This window comes from Lissotriton helveticus, chromosome 1_2, assembly GCF_964261635.1.
Source record: "Lissotriton helveticus chromosome 1_2, aLisHel1.1, whole genome shotgun sequence".
Lineage (NCBI taxonomy): Eukaryota > Metazoa > Chordata > Amphibia > Caudata > Salamandridae > Lissotriton > Lissotriton helveticus.
Genome location: NC_136058.1, coordinates 227,964,625 through 227,983,799, shown reverse-complemented (window position 1 = coordinate 227,983,799; position 19,175 = coordinate 227,964,625). Strand labels below are relative to the sequence as shown.

At 46.8% G+C, this 19,175-nt stretch overlaps 1 protein-coding gene across 1 annotated transcript in view; it reads right to left on the bottom strand.

Annotated features, from left to right (window-relative positions):
• Window positions 1-19,175, bottom strand: part of STIL (STIL centriolar assembly protein) — a 396,689-nt gene that overhangs the window by 276,242 nt on the left and 101,272 nt on the right. The window contains exon 7 of the mRNA XM_078671518.1: window positions 16,955-17,038. Coding sequence (XP_078527644.1) covers window positions 16,955-17,038 — 84 coding nt within the window. The remainder of the gene's footprint in view (window positions 1-16,954; window positions 17,039-19,175) is intronic.

The window sequence follows — 19,175 nt, the reverse complement described above, 5'->3', positions numbered from 1 at the left end:
CACATTGTGAATCTTTTATATTTCGCAACGTAGCACTTCCGAGTGCTGGGCCTTCGTGCCTCCCGAAGGACCCTCAGGGTGCTTTCTGGTAATCTCAAATGTGCAAACTCTATGTCCTCAGAAGCCACGCTACTAGGCTCAGGCTCTCTGGCTCTCAGTGTAGCACCTCTCCGTTCTGCATGGAGAGTAGATCCTTCCTCTTGCCGAATCTGTGGGGTGCACACTGTCATCTCCATGATCTGCGAGTACCATGTCTGCCTGGCCCACTGTGGCGCGACCAGTATCAGGGTCATGTTGCTCGCTCTGCACTTGCTCAGCACTCTGTGCATCAGTGGTATCGGGGGAAAGGCGTAAGCAAATGTCCCGGACCAATCTATCCATAGGGCATTCCCCAGTGACCCCTCCTCGGGCTGTCTGGATGCGAAGTTTTGGCATTTTGCATTCCGGCGTGTGGCAAACAGGTCCACTGATGGTGTTCCCCATCTGTCGAACAGCCACCTTGTCTCCTGAGCATTGAGCTCCCACTCGTGGGATGCAGAAGTCTGTCTGCTGAGCCAATCTGCCTGTATGTTGTCCTTCCCTGGTAGGTGTATGGCTAGCAGGTCTATTTTGAGAGGGATGGCCCATCTCCATATCTCCTGCGACAGCGTTGAGAGCGGGGCTGACTGTGTGCCCCCCTGCTTGTTGATGTAGAACATCGCGGTGGTGTTGTCTGTCTGTAGCAGCACCTTGTGTTTGTACAGACTTGTTTGGAAAGCTTTCAGTGCAAGAAAGATTGTCTTCAATTCTAGGTAATTGATGTGCCTTGTCGCATCTGTTGGCGTCCACAGTCCCCTCACCTTGAGCTCCTCCATGTGAGCGCCCCATCCCTTCAGGGATGCGTCTGTGGTGATGGTCACTGTTGGCGTTGGGGGTGTTAGAGGCTTTCCCCTTGTCCACCATGTCATCTCCTTCTGCACTGCGTGTGTCACAACCACTAGATCCTCCCAACTGCCTGTAGCTTGTGACCATTGCTCCTGTAGCCACTCTTGAATGGGTCTCATGTGGAGACATACATTGGGTACCAGGTGGATGCATGATGCCATCATCCCCATGATCTTGCTCGCAGTCCTCACTGTCCGAGCTTGTCCCTTCCGGTAGAGGCGAGTTTCCTTCACCAGCGCCCTCGCCCTCTTCTCGCTGGGGAACACCTTGCCCTGTAAGGTGTTGATCTGTGCTCCCAGGAAGATCTTCACTTGTTCCGGCTCCATTGATGATTACTTCCAATGGATGGAGAACCCCAGGCTTATGAGCGTGCTCGTCACTGTGTGTGCGTCCTGCTTGCATTTCTGGTATGAGTTTGCTTTCACCAGCCAGTCGTCCAGGTAGGGGTATACCTGTATTACCTGCCTTCGTAGGTGCGCTGCGACTGCAGCGAGGCACTTTGTGAAGACCCTTGGTGCTGATTTTAGCCCGAAGGCTAGTGTCGTGAACTGGTAGTGGCTTTCTCCGGTGGTGAACCTGAGCATATGCTTGTGCTTTCTGTTCATTGGGATGTGCAGGTAGGCGTCTTTGAGGTCTATTGTGACCATGAAGTCCCCGATCTGCAATTGCGGGAGCACCTCTTGCAGGGAGGTCATTTTGAATTTTTGCGTTCTTATGAATTTGTTCAGGAACCTTAGGTCCAGAATGGGTCTCATTGTCTCGTCTACCTTTGGCACCAGGAAGTACGTTGAGTATATTCCTGTGTTTCTTTCCTTGAAGGGTACCCGTTCTATGGCCTGCTTCCGCAGGAGTTCCTTTGCCTCTTCCTGAAGACACTCTAGCTGTTTGCTTGCTAGTTGTTTTCTCCTTGGTTTTCTGCTTATTGACCTCCCCTCCAACTCTATGCAGTAACCGAATTGGATGATGTTGAGGATCCATTTGTCTGATGTGATTTTTCTCCATTCCTGGAGGTAAAATCTTAACCTTCCTCCCACTGGTGTTATGTGGTCGTAGATGTCTAGCTTGTCTTGATCCCTCTGTACTTGCTGCCCCCTGGGATCCTTTCTGTGGGTGGGCACACAGAGTTTTTTGAAGTCACTTAGAGGCGGGCTGCTGTCCCCCTCTTCTATTCTGGCCACGTCCATTTCTTCTCCCTCGAAAGGACTGGCCTCTTTGTTGGTATTGCCAGGACTGCTTCTGCTGACCCTGCTGGGCCTGCGAGTCTGTCTGTTGCGTTTGTTGGAAAGCCTGGTGTGATGCACCTGGCTGGTTTCCACCTCTCCCGCCAGGCCTCTGTGACGGGGTGCCCCTTTTGTTGCCTCTGAACTGCAATGCTCCCATGGACCTTGCTGTTTCGTTATCTTTCTTCAGTTGGCTGAGCTTCTCATCAACTGTTGTTCCGAAAAGCGTGTCGCCGTTGAACGGTGTGTTCAGAATGCTGTGTTGCACCTCTGGTTTGAAACCCGAGATCATTAGCCATGCGTGTCTTCTTTCAGTGACACCCATCATCATGAGCCTGCTGGAGGTGTCTGCTCCATCCAGGGCCGTCTTAAGGCAAGAATTTGTCGCGTTCTTCCCTTCAACCAGTTTTTCGGCCTTCTGCCTGGCATCCTGGGGCAGGTCCTTCACCAACTGCCCCAGCTCCTCCATGATCTGGTACATGTGTCTGTTTATCAGGGCGTTGGAGTTAGCCATGCACCAGTGGGTCGCGGCATTCCGTTTGATCCTTCTGCCCACCAGATCCATCCTTTTGCTCTCCTTATCCGGTGGTGGTGCAGAGGTAGTGGGTACGTTAGCCCTCTTCCTTGCTGTGGCCGTGATAATGGAGTCTGCGGAGACCATCCCCTGAATGTAGGATGGGTCTTTTGAGGAATGTTTGTATTTTTTCTCTGTTCTGGGAGTTACTGCCTTGCATGTTGCGGGCTCCCTGAATGCTTCCTTCCCCTGGGCCAAGACGCTGTCGAGCATTGGCAGGTACTGGCTCCTTGTTTGTGTTGGGAGCAATGTCTCCAGAAGGAAGTCTGCTTTCTGCTTCTCTTCATCGAGCTTCAGCTTGAATGCCGCTGCGGCAGACCTTATCACCGAATTGTAGGCCCCGATGTCGTCCGGCGGCGAGGGCCTCGGGGGATACGTGTCGACCGCCTCCTCCGGGCTGTCGGTCTCGACATCCATGTAATCCACCTCCTGTAGGTCAGAGGGGGCCGACTCTGCGTCCGTCCTGCTGTCCTCTTCCTCCCCATAGTTGTAGCTATCGTAGGGATTCTCGTACTCTTCCTGGTCGTCGACTACCTCGACGTCCGGGTCTTGTTCTTCGGTGACCTCGCCTTCCTCCTCGACCACCTCCACCACCGGTGGCTTGGTCTTGTGAGGGATCGTGAAAGCTTTCATCTTTGCGTCGAATTCTTTCTTCCGCTGCACGATGTTTTCCATTTCGGCTTCGAGGCGCCTTCTCTTTTTCTCCATCTCGGCCGCGTGTTCCGCGTCGGATGGTTCAGCCGCTCTCTTCGGCGGCTGGCTCGGCGTCGTGCTTTTCGGTGCCGACGTTTTCGACGTCGACATCGAACCGGATTCTGGGTCTCTCGTCGGCAGTTTAGGGTCCTTGTCCCTCGGCGTCGATCGATCCTTTTCGGGGACGATTTTCGACGACTTCTGCTGTTCAACAGCTCTCGGCGCCGGGGACTCCTTCTCAGAGGATCAGCTGGGCCTGTGAGTACTCGCGGACGCCTGGTGCTTAGGCGTCGGCGCTTTCGATGCCTTGTCCTCGTTTTTTCGAGACTCAGAGTCTCTCGGGTTCTTGGGGGCCGGAGAGTCTCCTACCTTATCATAAGTCTTCGTGTAATCGGTCTCTACGACCGTGTAGCGGTCGTCTTCGGCGGCAGCGTTGTCCTCTTCCTCGAAAGACATCCCCAGGTCGTGGAGGGACGGAGTCGGGGCCTTCCCCTGCAGGGTGGCGTGCGCTACCCTCTGTCTCTCTCTCACACGAAGGGTCTTCGGGGTGAAGGCGGAAGCAGGCGTTGCAGTCCTCGCTTTCGTGATTCACCGGTAGACAAAGGTTGCATACCGGGTGCTGGTCCTTCTGCGCGTACTTGTGGTGGCAGTTACGGCAGAACTTGAACGGCGTGTTGTCCATCATCGAGCGCTCAGGGCCTCCCTGGTCGCGTGTTCGTCGACGGTCGTCGAGGATCTCGATGAATTCGCCTCTTCCTTTGCTGACTCCTCGTCAATGAAGTCCCCTGGAGTCTTCGGATGACCTTCCTTGGTGATTTCTGTCTTTTCTTCTACTCTTTCTCCAAAAATGTCTGGAGCCCTAACGGGAACGATCCAGACCCGACCGCGGAAAAAAAGAATCCGACGATGGCGCCCAAGAGTGGGAGCTTCCGCAGGAAGCATGCCGACGTTACCGGAAATGCACCCAAGGGGGTGTGACGCAGACGCCCACCTGGGCTACAAAAAAAAAAAAAAAGAAAAGACTACGAATCCGGACCCAACCACAAGACCGCGGAATAATGCACAGCATAGTGAATCCAGAAAGATTCACGCTGCAAAACTGGACTTCAGAACCTTTATGATCTTGCTTATGAAGATGACTCTCAATCTGCTCCCACAGTCAGTCAGATCATCAATGTGAATTCACCATCTCCTAGTCCATTCAGGCCTAAATCCACTTTCCTTCCACTCATGGCTAGGGATGCGGTGGACGTTTTCAGTGACAGGGTAATCACCGAGCTTAAGGATCTCAATAGAAAAGTTCTGAACACCACCAAACAAACCAACTATAACAACTTCCAATACCATCAGTTGGTTAGGAAATTGCAGAGCAACTGTGATGTTATAATCAAGAACTCAGACAAAGGGGGAAACACAGTACTTTGGGCACGTTCTGATTATTTAACTGAGGCTGATAAACATCTCAAACTGTGTAGAAAGGGCAAAGATGTCTAAGAGCGAGGATATTATAGGCAAAAAGATCCATAACTGGTACAGAGCAGGTCTGCTTTCTAAAGATGAATTAAAATTTCTAAATGTGGAATATCCGATTGTCCCTATTTTGTATTTTTTTTTTGCAGAGTTTTATATAGCGCGAACTAGACCCGAACCGAATCAGGTATCAGAGCGCTTTACATATTATTATTATTATATCTGATTTTGTAAAGCGCTCAGCTACCCGTAGGTTTCCCGGCGCTAGGGGAATAGAAATAAAAGAGGACAACGGAAGTTAAGGAATCGGTTACAGAGAAAACAACCAGGTTTTCACACCTTTGCGGAATTTGATATAGGATGTTTCAGATCGCAGAGGGATGGGAAGCGAATTCCAGAGCGCAGGTGCCAAGTGGGAGAATGAGCGTCCACCGACTCTGGACCGCTTAAAGCGGGGAACCGAGAATCTGCAGTGAGTGGAAGATCTAAGGGTGCGAGAGGGACAGTATTGCTGGACTAAAGTGGAAAGATATTGGGGGGCTTTTCCAGCTTTGATACGGTGCATGAAGCAAAGTGCTTTAAATTTGGTCCTAGATTCTATGCGCAGCCAATGAAGGCTACGCAGAGAGGAAGAGACTGAGGTTGTTCTCGGTAGGTTACAGAGTAGACGGGCAGCCATGTTCTGAACTACTTGGAGCTTCCGGGTGACCTCCTTACAGGCACCCAGAAGGAGTACGTTGCCGTAGTCCAGCCGCGATGTCACTAGGGCCTGGACCACTGACTTCTGGGTGTCTGGAGGCAGCATCCATGTGATCTTCCTCAGCCACCTGATGATGGTGGTGGTGCAGGTGGCCGAGACCTTGACCACATGTTGTCTCATGGATAACTGATTATCAAAGAGGACCCCCAGATTGCGTGCTGAAGTTGCTGGGACTGGTAGAGGTCCCATTTGCTGAGGCCAATGTTGCGGGCCCCAGAGAGCGGAATCCGGCCCAAATAGGAGAAGCTCTGTTTTATCGCCATTTAGCTTTAGCTTGTTAGTCAGCATCCAGTTGGCGATGTCAGTGAGTCCAGAACAGAGAGAAGAAGAAGGGGAGTGCTGATTAGAGGAGAGAGAGAAAATAATTTGGGTATCATCAGCATAAGAAAAAATAGAAAGTCCAGCCTGTTCAGCAAGAAAAGCAAGAGGTCTGACATAAAGGTTAAAAAATAAAGGACTGAGAATAGAACCCTGGGGAACGCCATACGGGGAGTTGTGAACAGTGGACACAGAAGAAGGGGAGAAAACCTGGAAAGTGCGATGAGAAAGAAAGTCAGAGATCCAGGCGAGGGCGGGGCCGCGGATACCAACAGACTTCAAGGCAGACAAAAGGATGCCATGGGAGACGGTGTCAAAAGCGGCACTCAGATCCAAAAGGATGAGTGCCACTGTCTCCCCTTTGTCTACCTGGCGCCTGACTGTCTCCGAGACTCCCAAAAGGGTGGACTCCGTAGAGAAGCCCGCCCGGAAACCAGACTGAGAAGGGTGGAGAACGTTTGCTGATTCAATGTAGGTGGTGAGGTGACGATTAACATGTTTCTCCAGCACCTTTGAGAGGCAGGGAAGCAGGGAAATGGGCCGGAAATTGGCTGGGTTGCTGATATCCGCATTAACTTTCTTCAACAGTGGAACCACCATCGCATGCTTCCAGATGTTAGGAACCACTGCCTCAGTGAGAGATGCATTCAAAAGAGCCAAGATACAGTCCAGAGGGACAGAGTCTAAATTACAAAGAATCTGGGGAGGCATGGGATCCAGGGGAGAGCCGGATTTAATCTCTGCCAACAATTTCAGGAAAACGGGCATGGAGATACATTCCCATTTATCTAATCGAGGAGGAGAAGGTCGTTCAGGATCATCCTGTAAGGAGAGTTGGTCATGTTGCTGGAATGGTGGCCTAGGTGAAACAGAAGATGAAGTATCAAAGCCCGCGTAGATGTTATCAATTTTTGATGTAAAAAACTCTGCCAAGGAATTACATTGGTTGCTATCCAGGCAGGGGGCTTTGGGGGCACATGACATACCCGATAGTTCCTGAACTGCCTTAAAGAGGGCTTTAGGACGATTCTGAGCTTTCTGTATCGTATCGTTAACATGATTAGCCCTGGCAGTGTTACATAGAGTGTGGTATTTCTGTAGTGCAAATTTGTAGTTCGCTTTATCTGCCGACAGGTAGTTGGATCTCCAAATGCGCTCTAGTCTTTTGCAGCGTGACTTTTCCATTTTGAGTTCTTCATTGAACCAAGGGGCAGGCGGGTGCCGAAACTTTTGTTTACATTTACGTGCCGGAAGGCAGGACTCAATAGCAGAAGTAAGCCAGGTGTTAATCTTACCCACATCATCCGTGGTGATATTAGCAGAAGGGGGGAGGGTTTCTTTTAAGGAATGATTAAGTTGCTCCAGATTCAGTTTTTGCCAATTCCTTCTTGTTCCAAGGGAATGTGGGCTGCCAAGGGGGCCAGATGCAACCGTTGTTTTAATGTGAAACTCTACAATGAAATGATCCGACCAAGTAATCGGCTTAGAGGGGAGGCAGGTGATATTATCTAGATTAGCAAAAATTGGATCGAGTAAGTTGCCGCCTTTATGCGTGGGACCAGAGTTTAGCAGACTTAAATTGAGGGCGGCCAGGTCCTGTATTAGATGAGTGCTGGTGGAACATAGGGTGTCATTAAAATGTATGTTTAAATCACCTAGTAATAAAAAATTATTAGATTCCAGCAAAAGAGGGGAAATATGTTCCGGAAGGGCAGCAGCCCATGCGCCAGCAGCGCTGGGGGGGCGATATAGAAGGGCACCGGACAGTGTAAAATTCGGAGATAATAGGAGTTTAAAACTACCAGCTTCGCAATTTGGGATAGCAAGATCATCCCACTTGCAAGAATAGGTCCTTTTAAAAATAATAGCAATGCCTCCTCCATCTTTAAGAGGTCTGTTACGACCCACAAAGGCGTAATCATCAGGGAGGGCAGTAGCGATATCTGGTCCAGAACAGTCTTTTAGCCAAGTTTCGGTAAGAAACAAGGCCGACGGACTATATGAAGTGAGAAGGTCAAATATGTCCCTTTTATGCTTAGGTAAAGAACGACAATTTAAGCTGATAAAACTAAACACAGGAGATGGGTTAGACAAATGAACCTTCACAGGGAGAGGGGTGTTGGTCCAAAAAGGGAATGAGGGAATGCACAACTCAGAGGGATAAGACGTGATAGCCAGGGCGCAATCAGGACAGGATAAAGGTGCGTCCTGACAACACATGCGGGAGCAGTACTTACCAGGCAGCGGGCGTAAGCCGAGCAGAGTACAGCGAGAGTAGGTGAGTCTGGGGTAGATGATGCCAGGAGCAGGGGGGGGGGGGGCCCCAGGTCCCAACTGGTCGCGGACGGGCGCAGACGGGCTTGCCTTAGGCGCGCCTTCGGCGCGCTGCCGGCGCGCCCGCTGCGCTCGTCCGCTGCGCTGCCGGAGAATACACATTGATATACCGGAGGTGGGGAGGCGTGGCCTGATGCAGTGGGCGTCGCCTGTGTCACCAGGGAAATGGCGTCAGGAATGAATCCCTCGGCAGCGCTAATATCGGCTGCACGAGGAGAAGGAAATAAGTGCCCAGGAAGGGGGTAGGTTTTAAAACCAACACAGTATCACACAAGAATTAAAATTTTTAAAAGTAAAACACGCTATCTCCCGGCTGTGCCTCAAGAGATCACTATTCCACTGGTTCGCGCTAACATTCAGCGCGCTTTTATGGAGTGTCGGCGGGGGGCGTGGCCTGATGCAGTGGGCGTCGCCTGTGTCACCAGCACATAGCACCAGTTACGTTACATGAGGACACACCTTCATTTTTTTAGGCATGGGGAGATTAAGTGATTTGCCCAGAATCACAGGAGGTTTTTGGCATTGTTACCGAGACTCGAACCCAGATCCCCAGGTCCGAGATCTAGCGCCTTAGCCGTTAGGCCTTCCCCTCTCCCCTAAATTTCCTCCCCAAAATCCATAAGTTGATTACCCCGGTGCCTGGTCGTCCTATCATCTCTGCTATTGGTAGCATGAATAAAAACATATCTAAATATGTAGATTTCTATCTCCAACCACGCATGGCTGATTTACCATCCTACTTGAAGGATACAAATGATTTTTTGATTAAGATCAAGAATGTGAAATGGTGTCCCAACTATTTATTTTTGGTGATGGACATAGAATCACTGTACACTTCCATCAACCATCAACATGGTATCTGGGCTGTGGTATACTATTTGAGCAAGCGTGATGTTCTTTTTCGGGGCCATAATGAAATGTTGACTGAAATGATCAAGATTTGTCTTACCTCCAACTACTTCAGATTTCAGAATAACATCTATCAACAGTTGCGTGGAGTGGCAATGGGTTCGTGCTTCTCCCCCAGCTATTCATGCTTGCATGTTGGCTGGTGGGAGGAGCACGTGCTCAGTGTCGCACACAATCACTGGCAGCCACATATTGTCCACTACTAACACTAATGAACTTAACTAAGATTCACTGCCACCATTAACAACAAGGTGGCTGAATTCTTGGATGTTCAGTTGTATGTGGATAATGACGAGCTCAATACCAGGCTCTATCAAAAAACCACAGCGGGCAATTCAATACTTCATGCCCAGAGTGCCCACCCTATTCATACTATTAACAGCATCCCTTATGGGGAGTTTATCCGAATTTGTCAGATTTGTAGCGATAGGGCAACAGCTGACACTTGTCTTAATGCATCGGTAGAACGCTTTCTCAGTAGGGGGTATACCAGGAAAGTCCTTGATCAGGCTTTAACCAAAGCTAAGTCTTTTGATCGGGAAGCATTGCTTGCTCCCAAAGTCATCAGCCCCGTTTCTACATCTGATTGCTCAATTAGATTAATCACCACCTTCTGTGGCCAGGAAAGGACCATCCGTCGCATTATTTGCGCGGAATGGCCGATTGTCTTAACTGAGGATATCCTGGGACCTATTCTGCCCAGTTTACCAGCAATCACATTTAGGAGGGCACCCTTTATGCGCGATGCCCTTGACAGACCAATGCCTGAGGTACTACCAAAAAAGCCCTGGCTAAACAAAATGGGTTTCTTTAAATGTACATCGTGCCGCGCTTGCACATTCGCGAAGAACAGCACTCACTATACAACAGCATTTAGTGAAACTAAAATCCCAATTCAAGAATATCTAACTTGCAGGTCGGAGTTTGCAATTTGCAAACTTAAATGTACCTGCAACCTTGAATACATAGGGAGTACTAAACTCCCTGTGCATAAGCGCATTTTGCAGCACATAAAGGCCAAAGTGAACAGTAACAGTGACTATCCGGTTGCTAGACACTTTAAAGCAGTTCACCATAATCAATTGAAAGATCTGGAATATATTGTCTTATGCTCGGTTCCGCTCCCTGGACGGAGGGGAAATCGTGAAAGATTGTTAAGACAGAAAGAATCCCATTTTATTCTATCACTTGATACCAGGGCCAATAATGGTTTGAACCTGACGGAAGATTTACACAATTTTCTTTAATTCTATCACGTTGGTCTTTCCTATATCCTTTAATCAAGTACTCAATGTGATGAATTAAGATTATTGAAATCGCTGATTTTCGTAAATGAATGTGACTTACACATATAATATCATGTATTTCTAGCTGTTTCTCATCTTTTTGTTTCACTATGTGCCTTTTATCTTCAGATCAGATGAATTTGATGGATTTAATTCTGTTGCGACCTATGATATATTTAAAAAAAAAAAAAAGGGTTTTCACTCTAGTTGCCTTCAAATGCTGCTATATGAATATTTTAACACACTTTTTTCGATATGAAATACCATGTTTATCATGTGATTTTTTTCTGATAATGTTTATAATATTTTTCACTTTTTTGTAAATAAGCCATAAACTAGATTGTGTTATGACTTCTTGCTGATTGGACTTCGGACAATGAATTATTCTAACCTTTTCTTGAGAATGTATAGCGATTTTTCTGTATAATGAGTTATATGCGTATCAGTAATTCATTATGGGACACTGGTCATCATTTGCTTTTTTGAATGTTGCTGGATCCAAATTGTATTGTTTCCATCTTGACTCTAAATTGTCTTGACATTTGTCTGATAAATTTCTGCAACATCTTCACTGAATATTTTATTTACTGAATATTTACTTGAATATGGTTGGCTATACAAGAATGTATAATTTCAAAAGGTGCGAATTTCTACTAATATCAATTCGAATCCAACACTTGTTGGTTATTAAGTATGGTCGTATTTAATAGTCTATTTTTATCACTTGGGGTATGTGTTAACCTTGTGAACTACTTCTGCGTTTACTATAAATTGCTGGTGCATTCTGGGGCGCGTTATGTGACCAAGCTACTTCGTGGAGCGAAACGCGTCATGGATTGACATTAAGTCTTTTTATTTGGTGAAAGAAAAATTCACCCTGCTCTTCATTAGAAAACTCTAGTTTGTTTCCTGATTGCTGCGGTTGTGTGGAGTTATTCAAGAGGTCCTCACCTGGTTCATCTTGGCTTGGAATGGAGAGCAGCAACATTGTTTGATATATATATACACACACAAATATTTAAAAACTTGCAGACATACAAATTTGGACATTTGCACGAATATTAGAGAATGGAATAATACAGAAAAGGGGCAAAACACTAGAGTCTGATCTTAAAGAAAGAGATGGCGTAGAACAGCCTGTCCAACCACTGCATCTTCTTGATGCGAAGATTGAAGACAGTAATGCTTAGTGAACGTGTGGACATTTTTCATGTCGCAGCACAACATATATTTTCCGGAGATACTCCAGCAAACAAAGCTGTCGACGTTGGTACTGTTCTTGTCGAATGAACTTGGACTTCCCTCTGCAAATGTTAGTTAGCCTTGTCATGGCAGAAATTAATAGTAGATGCCAGCCATCTGGCTAGTGTTGCCTTTGCTACAGCATTTCTGAGAGTTGCTGGACCATAAGCCACGAACAGCTGGTTGGATCGTCTGGTATCCTTAGTTTTCTGTAGGTAGAATTTTAAACAGCGTTTAACATCCAGCTAGTGTAATGCTCTTTCAGCTGGAGTGGATGGATCTGGAAAGAATGTTTTTAGTCTTACCGGTTCGTTCAAGTGAAATTGTGTTGGTACCCTCAGAATGAACCTGGGATTTGTTCAAAGGGTTACGTAGACCCGGGCAAAATGTAAAAAGGGTTCTTTTATAGTGAAAGCTTGGATCTCACTAACCCTTTTTTCTGAGGTAAGAGCCAGTAAATAGGCAACCTTCAAAGTGAGGAATATGAGATCAGCTTTATGAATCGGCTCAAATGGACGGTTCATTAACTGCACGCTGGAGGGGGTGCTAGCGCTGGAGGGAAGGCTCGGAAAAGACCTTTCATAAATTCTTTGACAAATGAAGAAGAGCAGAGAAAAGGACATTTTGAGCATTTCCTGAATCTGGAAAGAACAGCCAGATGTACTTTGACCAATGAAAAAGTAAGCCCAGACTTGGCTAGAGAAAGCAGATAATGGAGAACTTTTTCTGCTGGAGCTTGAATTGAGTGAATAGTATTCGCCTCACACCAACAGCAAAATCGCTTCCATTTGAAGCGATAAGGCTTGATTGTGCTTTGGGCACGAGATTTGGCCAATATTTCACGACAGTCCTGTGAAATGTTGAGGTCTTTGAACTGTAAGAAATGAGGAGCCATGCGTGCAAGTGTAAAACTGTGGGTCCGGATGAACCACTTGGCCTCCGTTCCTTGACAACATCGTAGGCGTCTGCAGTAGGCGAATGGGCTTGCCTTGAGACATAGTAGAAGTTCCTGGAACCAATATTGTCTTTGCCAACGGGGTGCAATCAGAATAAGATGGCAACCTTCCAGCTTCATCTTGCGGAGCATCTCGGAATCAATGGTGTTGGGGGGAAAAGCGTAAGCACAAATCCCCGACCATCGCATCCCTCTCGATTCCTGTTGAGGGAACCTGCTGGCGTAATATCAGCATTCCTTGTTCTCTCTCGTTGCGAATAGACCCAAGCTTGAAAACTGGTTTAGCCTGTTCCTTTTCCAGCTTCCACTCATGACAGTTCGACTGAGACTTGCTCAGCGTGCCTGCAAGGGTATTGTGGAGACCCCTGACGTGTTTGGCTCTCAGGGCATCTTGTGGAATGTGACCCCTTCCCACAATTCCTGATCCTCTTGCGAGAGCGTAGCTGATTTCGTTCCTGCTTGTTTGTTGATATAATACATGCTGATGGTATTGTCGGTCCAGACTAGCACAGAGGAACCCGCAATCCTCGGGAAGAATGCTTGGAGAGACAGAAAAATGGCGCGGAGCTCCAGCCTGTTGAGCTGCTGTTTTTGTCTTCGAGACCATCTTCCTTGAATCTGCAAAACCTGCAGATGACCTCCCCATCCTTCCATGGAGGCATCAGTCGTTAAAACGAACTCTGGAATGGTCTGTAGGAACGTGAAACTCTGGGTTAGATTCTCTGTCTGAGACCACAAATGCAGAGAATTTATCATGCGCAGCGTGACCTTGATGATATCGTCCAATGAACCCATGGCTTGTTGCCATTGAAGCTGCAGTTCCTCCTGAAGAGGTCTCATTTTGAGCCGTGCCAAGGGTATGAGATGTATTGCTGAAGAGCACATCCTCAGGAACGAAGCAAACATTCGGACTGAGACTGACCTTTTTGAAATTAACCTTGCCAATTTTTGAAGACGTAGCTGATGGCCGTGTGACCAGAATGCGTTGCACTGGACCGTGTCTCACCTTGCTCCGAGAAAAAACATGATTTGTAGAGAACGTAACTGTGATTTGCTGTCGTTGAGAACCAGCCCCAGAGAAGAGATGGGTACATTCTGCTGTGGCAATCTAGGCTTAGTGTTCTGAAGGACCTTTGAGCAGCCAATCGTCTAGATAAGGGAATACGTGTATTGCTCAAGATCTCAATGCTGCTGCCACTGGTGCCAAGCACTTCGTGAAGGTCCTTGGTGCCGATTTGAGCCCAAACGGGAGCACTTTGAACTTATAATGGGCGCCAGCCACTTGAAAGCGAAGATATTTACGCTTTTTGGGGTGGATAGGTATGTGGAAATACGCATCATCCATATCCAGAGAAGCCATGAAATCTCCTTCGTTTAAACAACTCAAAATCTTGTGAAGACGAGGGGGAGGGGGAACCCTGGGCGGAGTAGGAGATGGCGGTTTGATGAATTCCAGGGTGCGGCCATTGGTTACTAGGTCTAGAGCCCATTGGTCTGATGACATTTCCTGCCACTTGTGATCAAAAGCTGAAATCTTCGGGCCCACGGGTAAGGAAGGTAAAATGGTTGTCGTCCTGCGGAGATCACTGCTTCCGGTTAGTGTCGCGGCCTTGATACTGCGATCTCTTTCGACCACCCTGACAGGAGATACTAGTCGTAGACTATTGACGGTATGATGTCTGGCACTAAGGCTGTACTGGGATTGATACGGTCAATTCTGTTGGTTTTGGTATCCTCCTCTTGATGAAAAACCATGTCCTTTCGGTCCTCTGAAAGATCTGCGCCCGTATTGAAGGGTGCCTAATGATCGTGCAGTATCCATGTCAGTTTTTATAGCTCAGCAGGCTTCATCAATATGTTTACCAAACTAAAAACTCTCCATCATAGGCCATGTGTGGAATCTTGGTTTGCCTCTCAGGTCTGAAAGTTGTGGCTTTAAGCCATCCCTGACGTCTAAGCACTGCAGCTCCTGCTAGCTGACAGAAGTTGGTGTTCACGATGTGCAAGGCGCAATCTATAGCTTCCGATGCGGCACGTTCCTTCCTGCCTTCGGTCCTCAGGAATGAGGTCAATGAAACTCGCCATGTCTGACCACATTTGACGGTCATAACAGCCTATTATGGCTAGAAGATTGGCAGCTCTAATAGAGGCCGCTCCAACGTAGATTATTTATTTATTTATTTTGTTTGTTTTTTACCTATAAGGTCCAGACGACGTCCTTCCTTGTTAGGCGGTGTGGTGATAGGCGTTGCAGGATTTTAAGATTGTTGTTGGGCGGCCTGTGAAATTACTGAATCTGGCTGAAAGGTGGCCTATCAGACAGGATGGGCTGTTAGCAGGTGCGCAGTATTTCTTTTCTATGCGCGGAAGCACTGCTGGAATAGACATTGTCTATTATAGGTACCACTCTCGTGATCTTCCTGGATTCTTCCTTGAAATCATGAAGGAAATATTCTGTCTGTTCAACTGTAACTGGCAGTTGAAATCTAGCTGCTGACCGCTTCACTAAATTATTTACAGGATGCTGCCATAGATGAGGCCATCGTAGACGATCTCTTCGTAGACCTTGGGGTCGTAGACATCGTTATGTAGGCGAGGTTATTGCAGACAGGAACACAGTCATAACAGTCATGAATAACCATCATAGATGAGGCTGTCGTAGAGGACAGTCATAGACAATGCCATCATAGATGAGGCAATCATAGGTGAGGCCATCCGTAGTTGAGGCGATCATAGATGAGGGAATCGTAAGATGGCCATCTGTGAATGAGGCCATTCATAGATGGAGCCATATGTAGTTGAGGCCATTCGTACATGAGGCCATACATAGATGAGGCCATTGCCATAGACGACCGTCGTAGATGAGGTTATCGAGCTGAGGCTGTCCTAGGCAATGCCATTGTAAAAGAGACAGTCATCGACGACCGTCGTAGATGAGGCAGTCGCCGACGACCGTCATAGATGAGGCTGTCGTCGACGACCGTCATAGAAGAGGCCGTCGTCGACGACCGTCGTAGATGAGGCCGTCGCCGACGACCGTCGTAGATGAGGCCGTCGTAGATGACGCCGTAGTTTACGACAGTCGTAGATGAGGCCGTCGTCGACGACCGTCATAGATGAGGCAGTTGTCGACGACCGTCATAGATGAGGCCGTCGTCGACGACCGTCATAGAGGAGGCCGTCGTCGACGACCGTCGTAGATGAGGCCGTCGTCAACGGCCGTCATAGATGAGGCCGTCGTCGACGACCGTCATAGATGAGGCCGTCGTCGACGACCGTCCTAGATGAGGCAGTCGTCGGCGACCGTCATAGATGAGGCAGTCGTCGACGACCGTCATAGATGAGGCCGTCATAGACTACCATCGCCTACGACCGTTATAGGGGGCCATTGTAAACGAGACCACCGTAGGTGAGGTCAATATTGGTGAGGCAGTAATAGTAGACATGGAGTTTTTAGACTCCTAATGTCAGGTTAAGAGGATTTCCCTGATGAGTTGTAGGATCAGCCTCTGACGAAGTTTTTTCCAATTGCCTCTTTCTGTGAGAAATGCCTTATAAAGAGTCGAGGGGAGTCTTTATGGCTTTATGCGCGCCCTCTGGAGGCTCCTGGCGCAACTTTTCCCTTTGACCTCTCCTATGAGGTGAAGGAATCCTCGTTGTCCTCATCAGAATTGGCAGACAAAAGTCTCTGTAGTCCCAATAATAGCCTCATTTCTCAGAACGTGAGAGTTATTGAGCAAAAGGTTAGACATATTTCGTAGTCTATTACCTAGTTTTCTGCCAATCTCCCATATTACTGCCTTAATAGGGTCAGAGAAATGAAGTATGATCCATGTTGATCCAAAAAGAAGAAAAAGCTGAAGAAACTGAGCAGAGCTCAGGGAGACTCCCTTCACACATGACGTGCGGTGAAAATCTGAGGAGAACTGGCTCTGCAGAGAGGGTTCTAGAGGGTGCTGTAAGCAGATTGGTTGGGACAAAATCTTTTGGCATAATGAGGTAGATAGGCTACTACAGTTTAGGCCTCAGGTCTTTCTCTTAGGCCTACTACTATAATTTACCTTTGGCACTGCTTTTTTATATACCGTGGGACTCCCGCCTCGGCGACGGGGAATGATTCAGGCATGTGAATCTATGAAAGATACCCCAATACTGGATAATAATATGATCTAATAAACAAAAAACAGCAGGGCCAAGTGTGAACTAACTGAAATAAACATGCTAAGTTTCAACAATTAAGGAGTTACACAAGCATACTGATGGACTTACATGCCAACGAGTGGAAGGGTATAAACTTTGGGGTCAGAATCCAACACTAGCAACAGTTTTCGTGTTTGGTCCATGGTAAGATACCTAGAAAATAAAAATCATTGCCATTAATAGATGAGTGTGCTTTAAAGGATAACTACTGAAAGTGCTTAATCATGAACCAGTAAGTATAATGGGGTGACCCTATAACCCTCAGAACCTGGGCGGGTAATGAAACAAACAATAATAGTTCTGCCGGGAGGAACAGTTCAATTTAACATGGTACTTAATACTTCAATTGCAGTCATATGTCCCAGGAGGGGTAGATACGTAGTAAGACAAATAAATGAACACTGACCCAAGCGATGAAAAAGAAAATCTTTAGTATTCAACTTTCTCATAGGTTTTGACTAACTAAAGCATTAGATGTGCTGTCCAATATACAAGGAGACATATACAATAAAAACAGCAAGTAGTATAGATAGTGGTTTGTGATAGACAATTACAGGTTACACAACATGTATTCAAGCTTATCAACTGTAATCACAATAGTCTTTCGGCAATAAATGATTTCTTTAGTTCCTATCAGACTTTGCGCAGTTAGATATATAGCGGAGGGTGTTGACGTTTCGACCCTAGTAGTGATGCGCTGACTATGTGCATCTGGGGCGGGTCTTCATCAGGACTGAAATTAGGTTGGACAGCCTTAGTGTTAGGTGTATGTTTCTTCTGTTCTTCTGGTGCTTGTCAGCCGACAAGCCCATGGGATGTGTAGGTTCACGGGTTCTTGCCTGGCATTCATAGCGAAGACTCGAAGGAGACGGTCGTTCTTCCAGATATACTTGAGCTATCGCCAAGGCGGTCCAGATCTGTAGATTTTCCCACCGGCTGGTGTAGAAGAATCGAATAAACAAGTACCCGTGAACCTACAGCATTAGTAGTGTTGAAGTGTAAAGCACTGCTTTTGTCTTATTATGAGATTATTAGTCTGCGGGTTTGGGTCTTTAATTCCCAGATGGTGTTTGCAGCTGGGTAGCTGGTTTGGTTTTATTTTCACTTTTCTCTGCTTAAGAGCTAGCCTCAAGCTCCTTAACAGCTAGTCTCAAGAGATTATACCCCTTTTGTTACTTACTCTATGTGGAGTATTTGTAGCGCATGTCTCTACTATAGAATCTCTCCGTTCTACAGCCATGTCCTATTCGGCTTGGTGTTATGTTCTTATAAGGACTATAGTAGTGAGTTTAGAGCTCCATTTCTTCTTGTGATAACATTTCATAGGGTTCTGTTGCACTGTCACGCATCTATGGTTTTTCCAAACCAGTGGACTCTGGGCGATATGTTTTAACTTCTTAGTTTCCTACATGTGTATTTGAGTATATCAGAACTTTGAAGAGGTTGAGCAAGTTGGAACATTGCTCTAGTTCAGAGAGTACATTTGCTATCTTTGGATGCCTTTTGCTTCGGAGTTCTTCCTTTAGGGTAAGGAACAGAGCCTGCTATAGATGTGACTATCATCCTCAAATAGAAGTTATACCTGTTCATGATTCACATTGTGGTGCAGTAGATTGGCAGCAGAAGGTTTGCGATTGGTCCTACTTATCCCAAAGTTATCACAAGTTTGGTGCATTCATCCATCCAGTTTTGCAAACTAGTCTCTTTTTTGTACGTTCTTGATATATGCAGTTCTGACTGATCTACATTCCCTATCTTCTGGAAGGCGTGTACTTATTTGTTTCAGCATTTCACACTTTGTGAGGATTCATGACTGCCTTTTCTTATTTTCAATTATACCAATTGACAGACAGCAAGTTTCTTATAACAATCACCTACAGTGTTTTGGTGGTGGCATAGTACCTTCCCCTTTTGGCTGGGGGCAGTTTCATTTTCTTTTACCACATCTCTCATTTCAGAGATGATATACAGAGTATACATGTTATTGCGACCGGTCTCACAGGTGTCGTATGTACCAGTTGTTGGCAGGGCTGTGCTTATATCTTGAACTGCACTTTTATGTGTGCCCCAACCGGTTTCTACATCTTTTATGTGTTTCACATAGTTTATTTATTTTTTTAACAAAAAAAACAAGGAGAGCAGTTTCTTTCTTGCTTGTCCTGGTATTTTGAGCTTATAAGGACTCAAATTTCTGTTCAATCTCTTGAACTGATATACTGAAAGAGGGCAAGTTTTATATGTCCCTGTGTTTTGGCAAAATTCATTGGCCAGTAGAATTCTGTGAATGGAT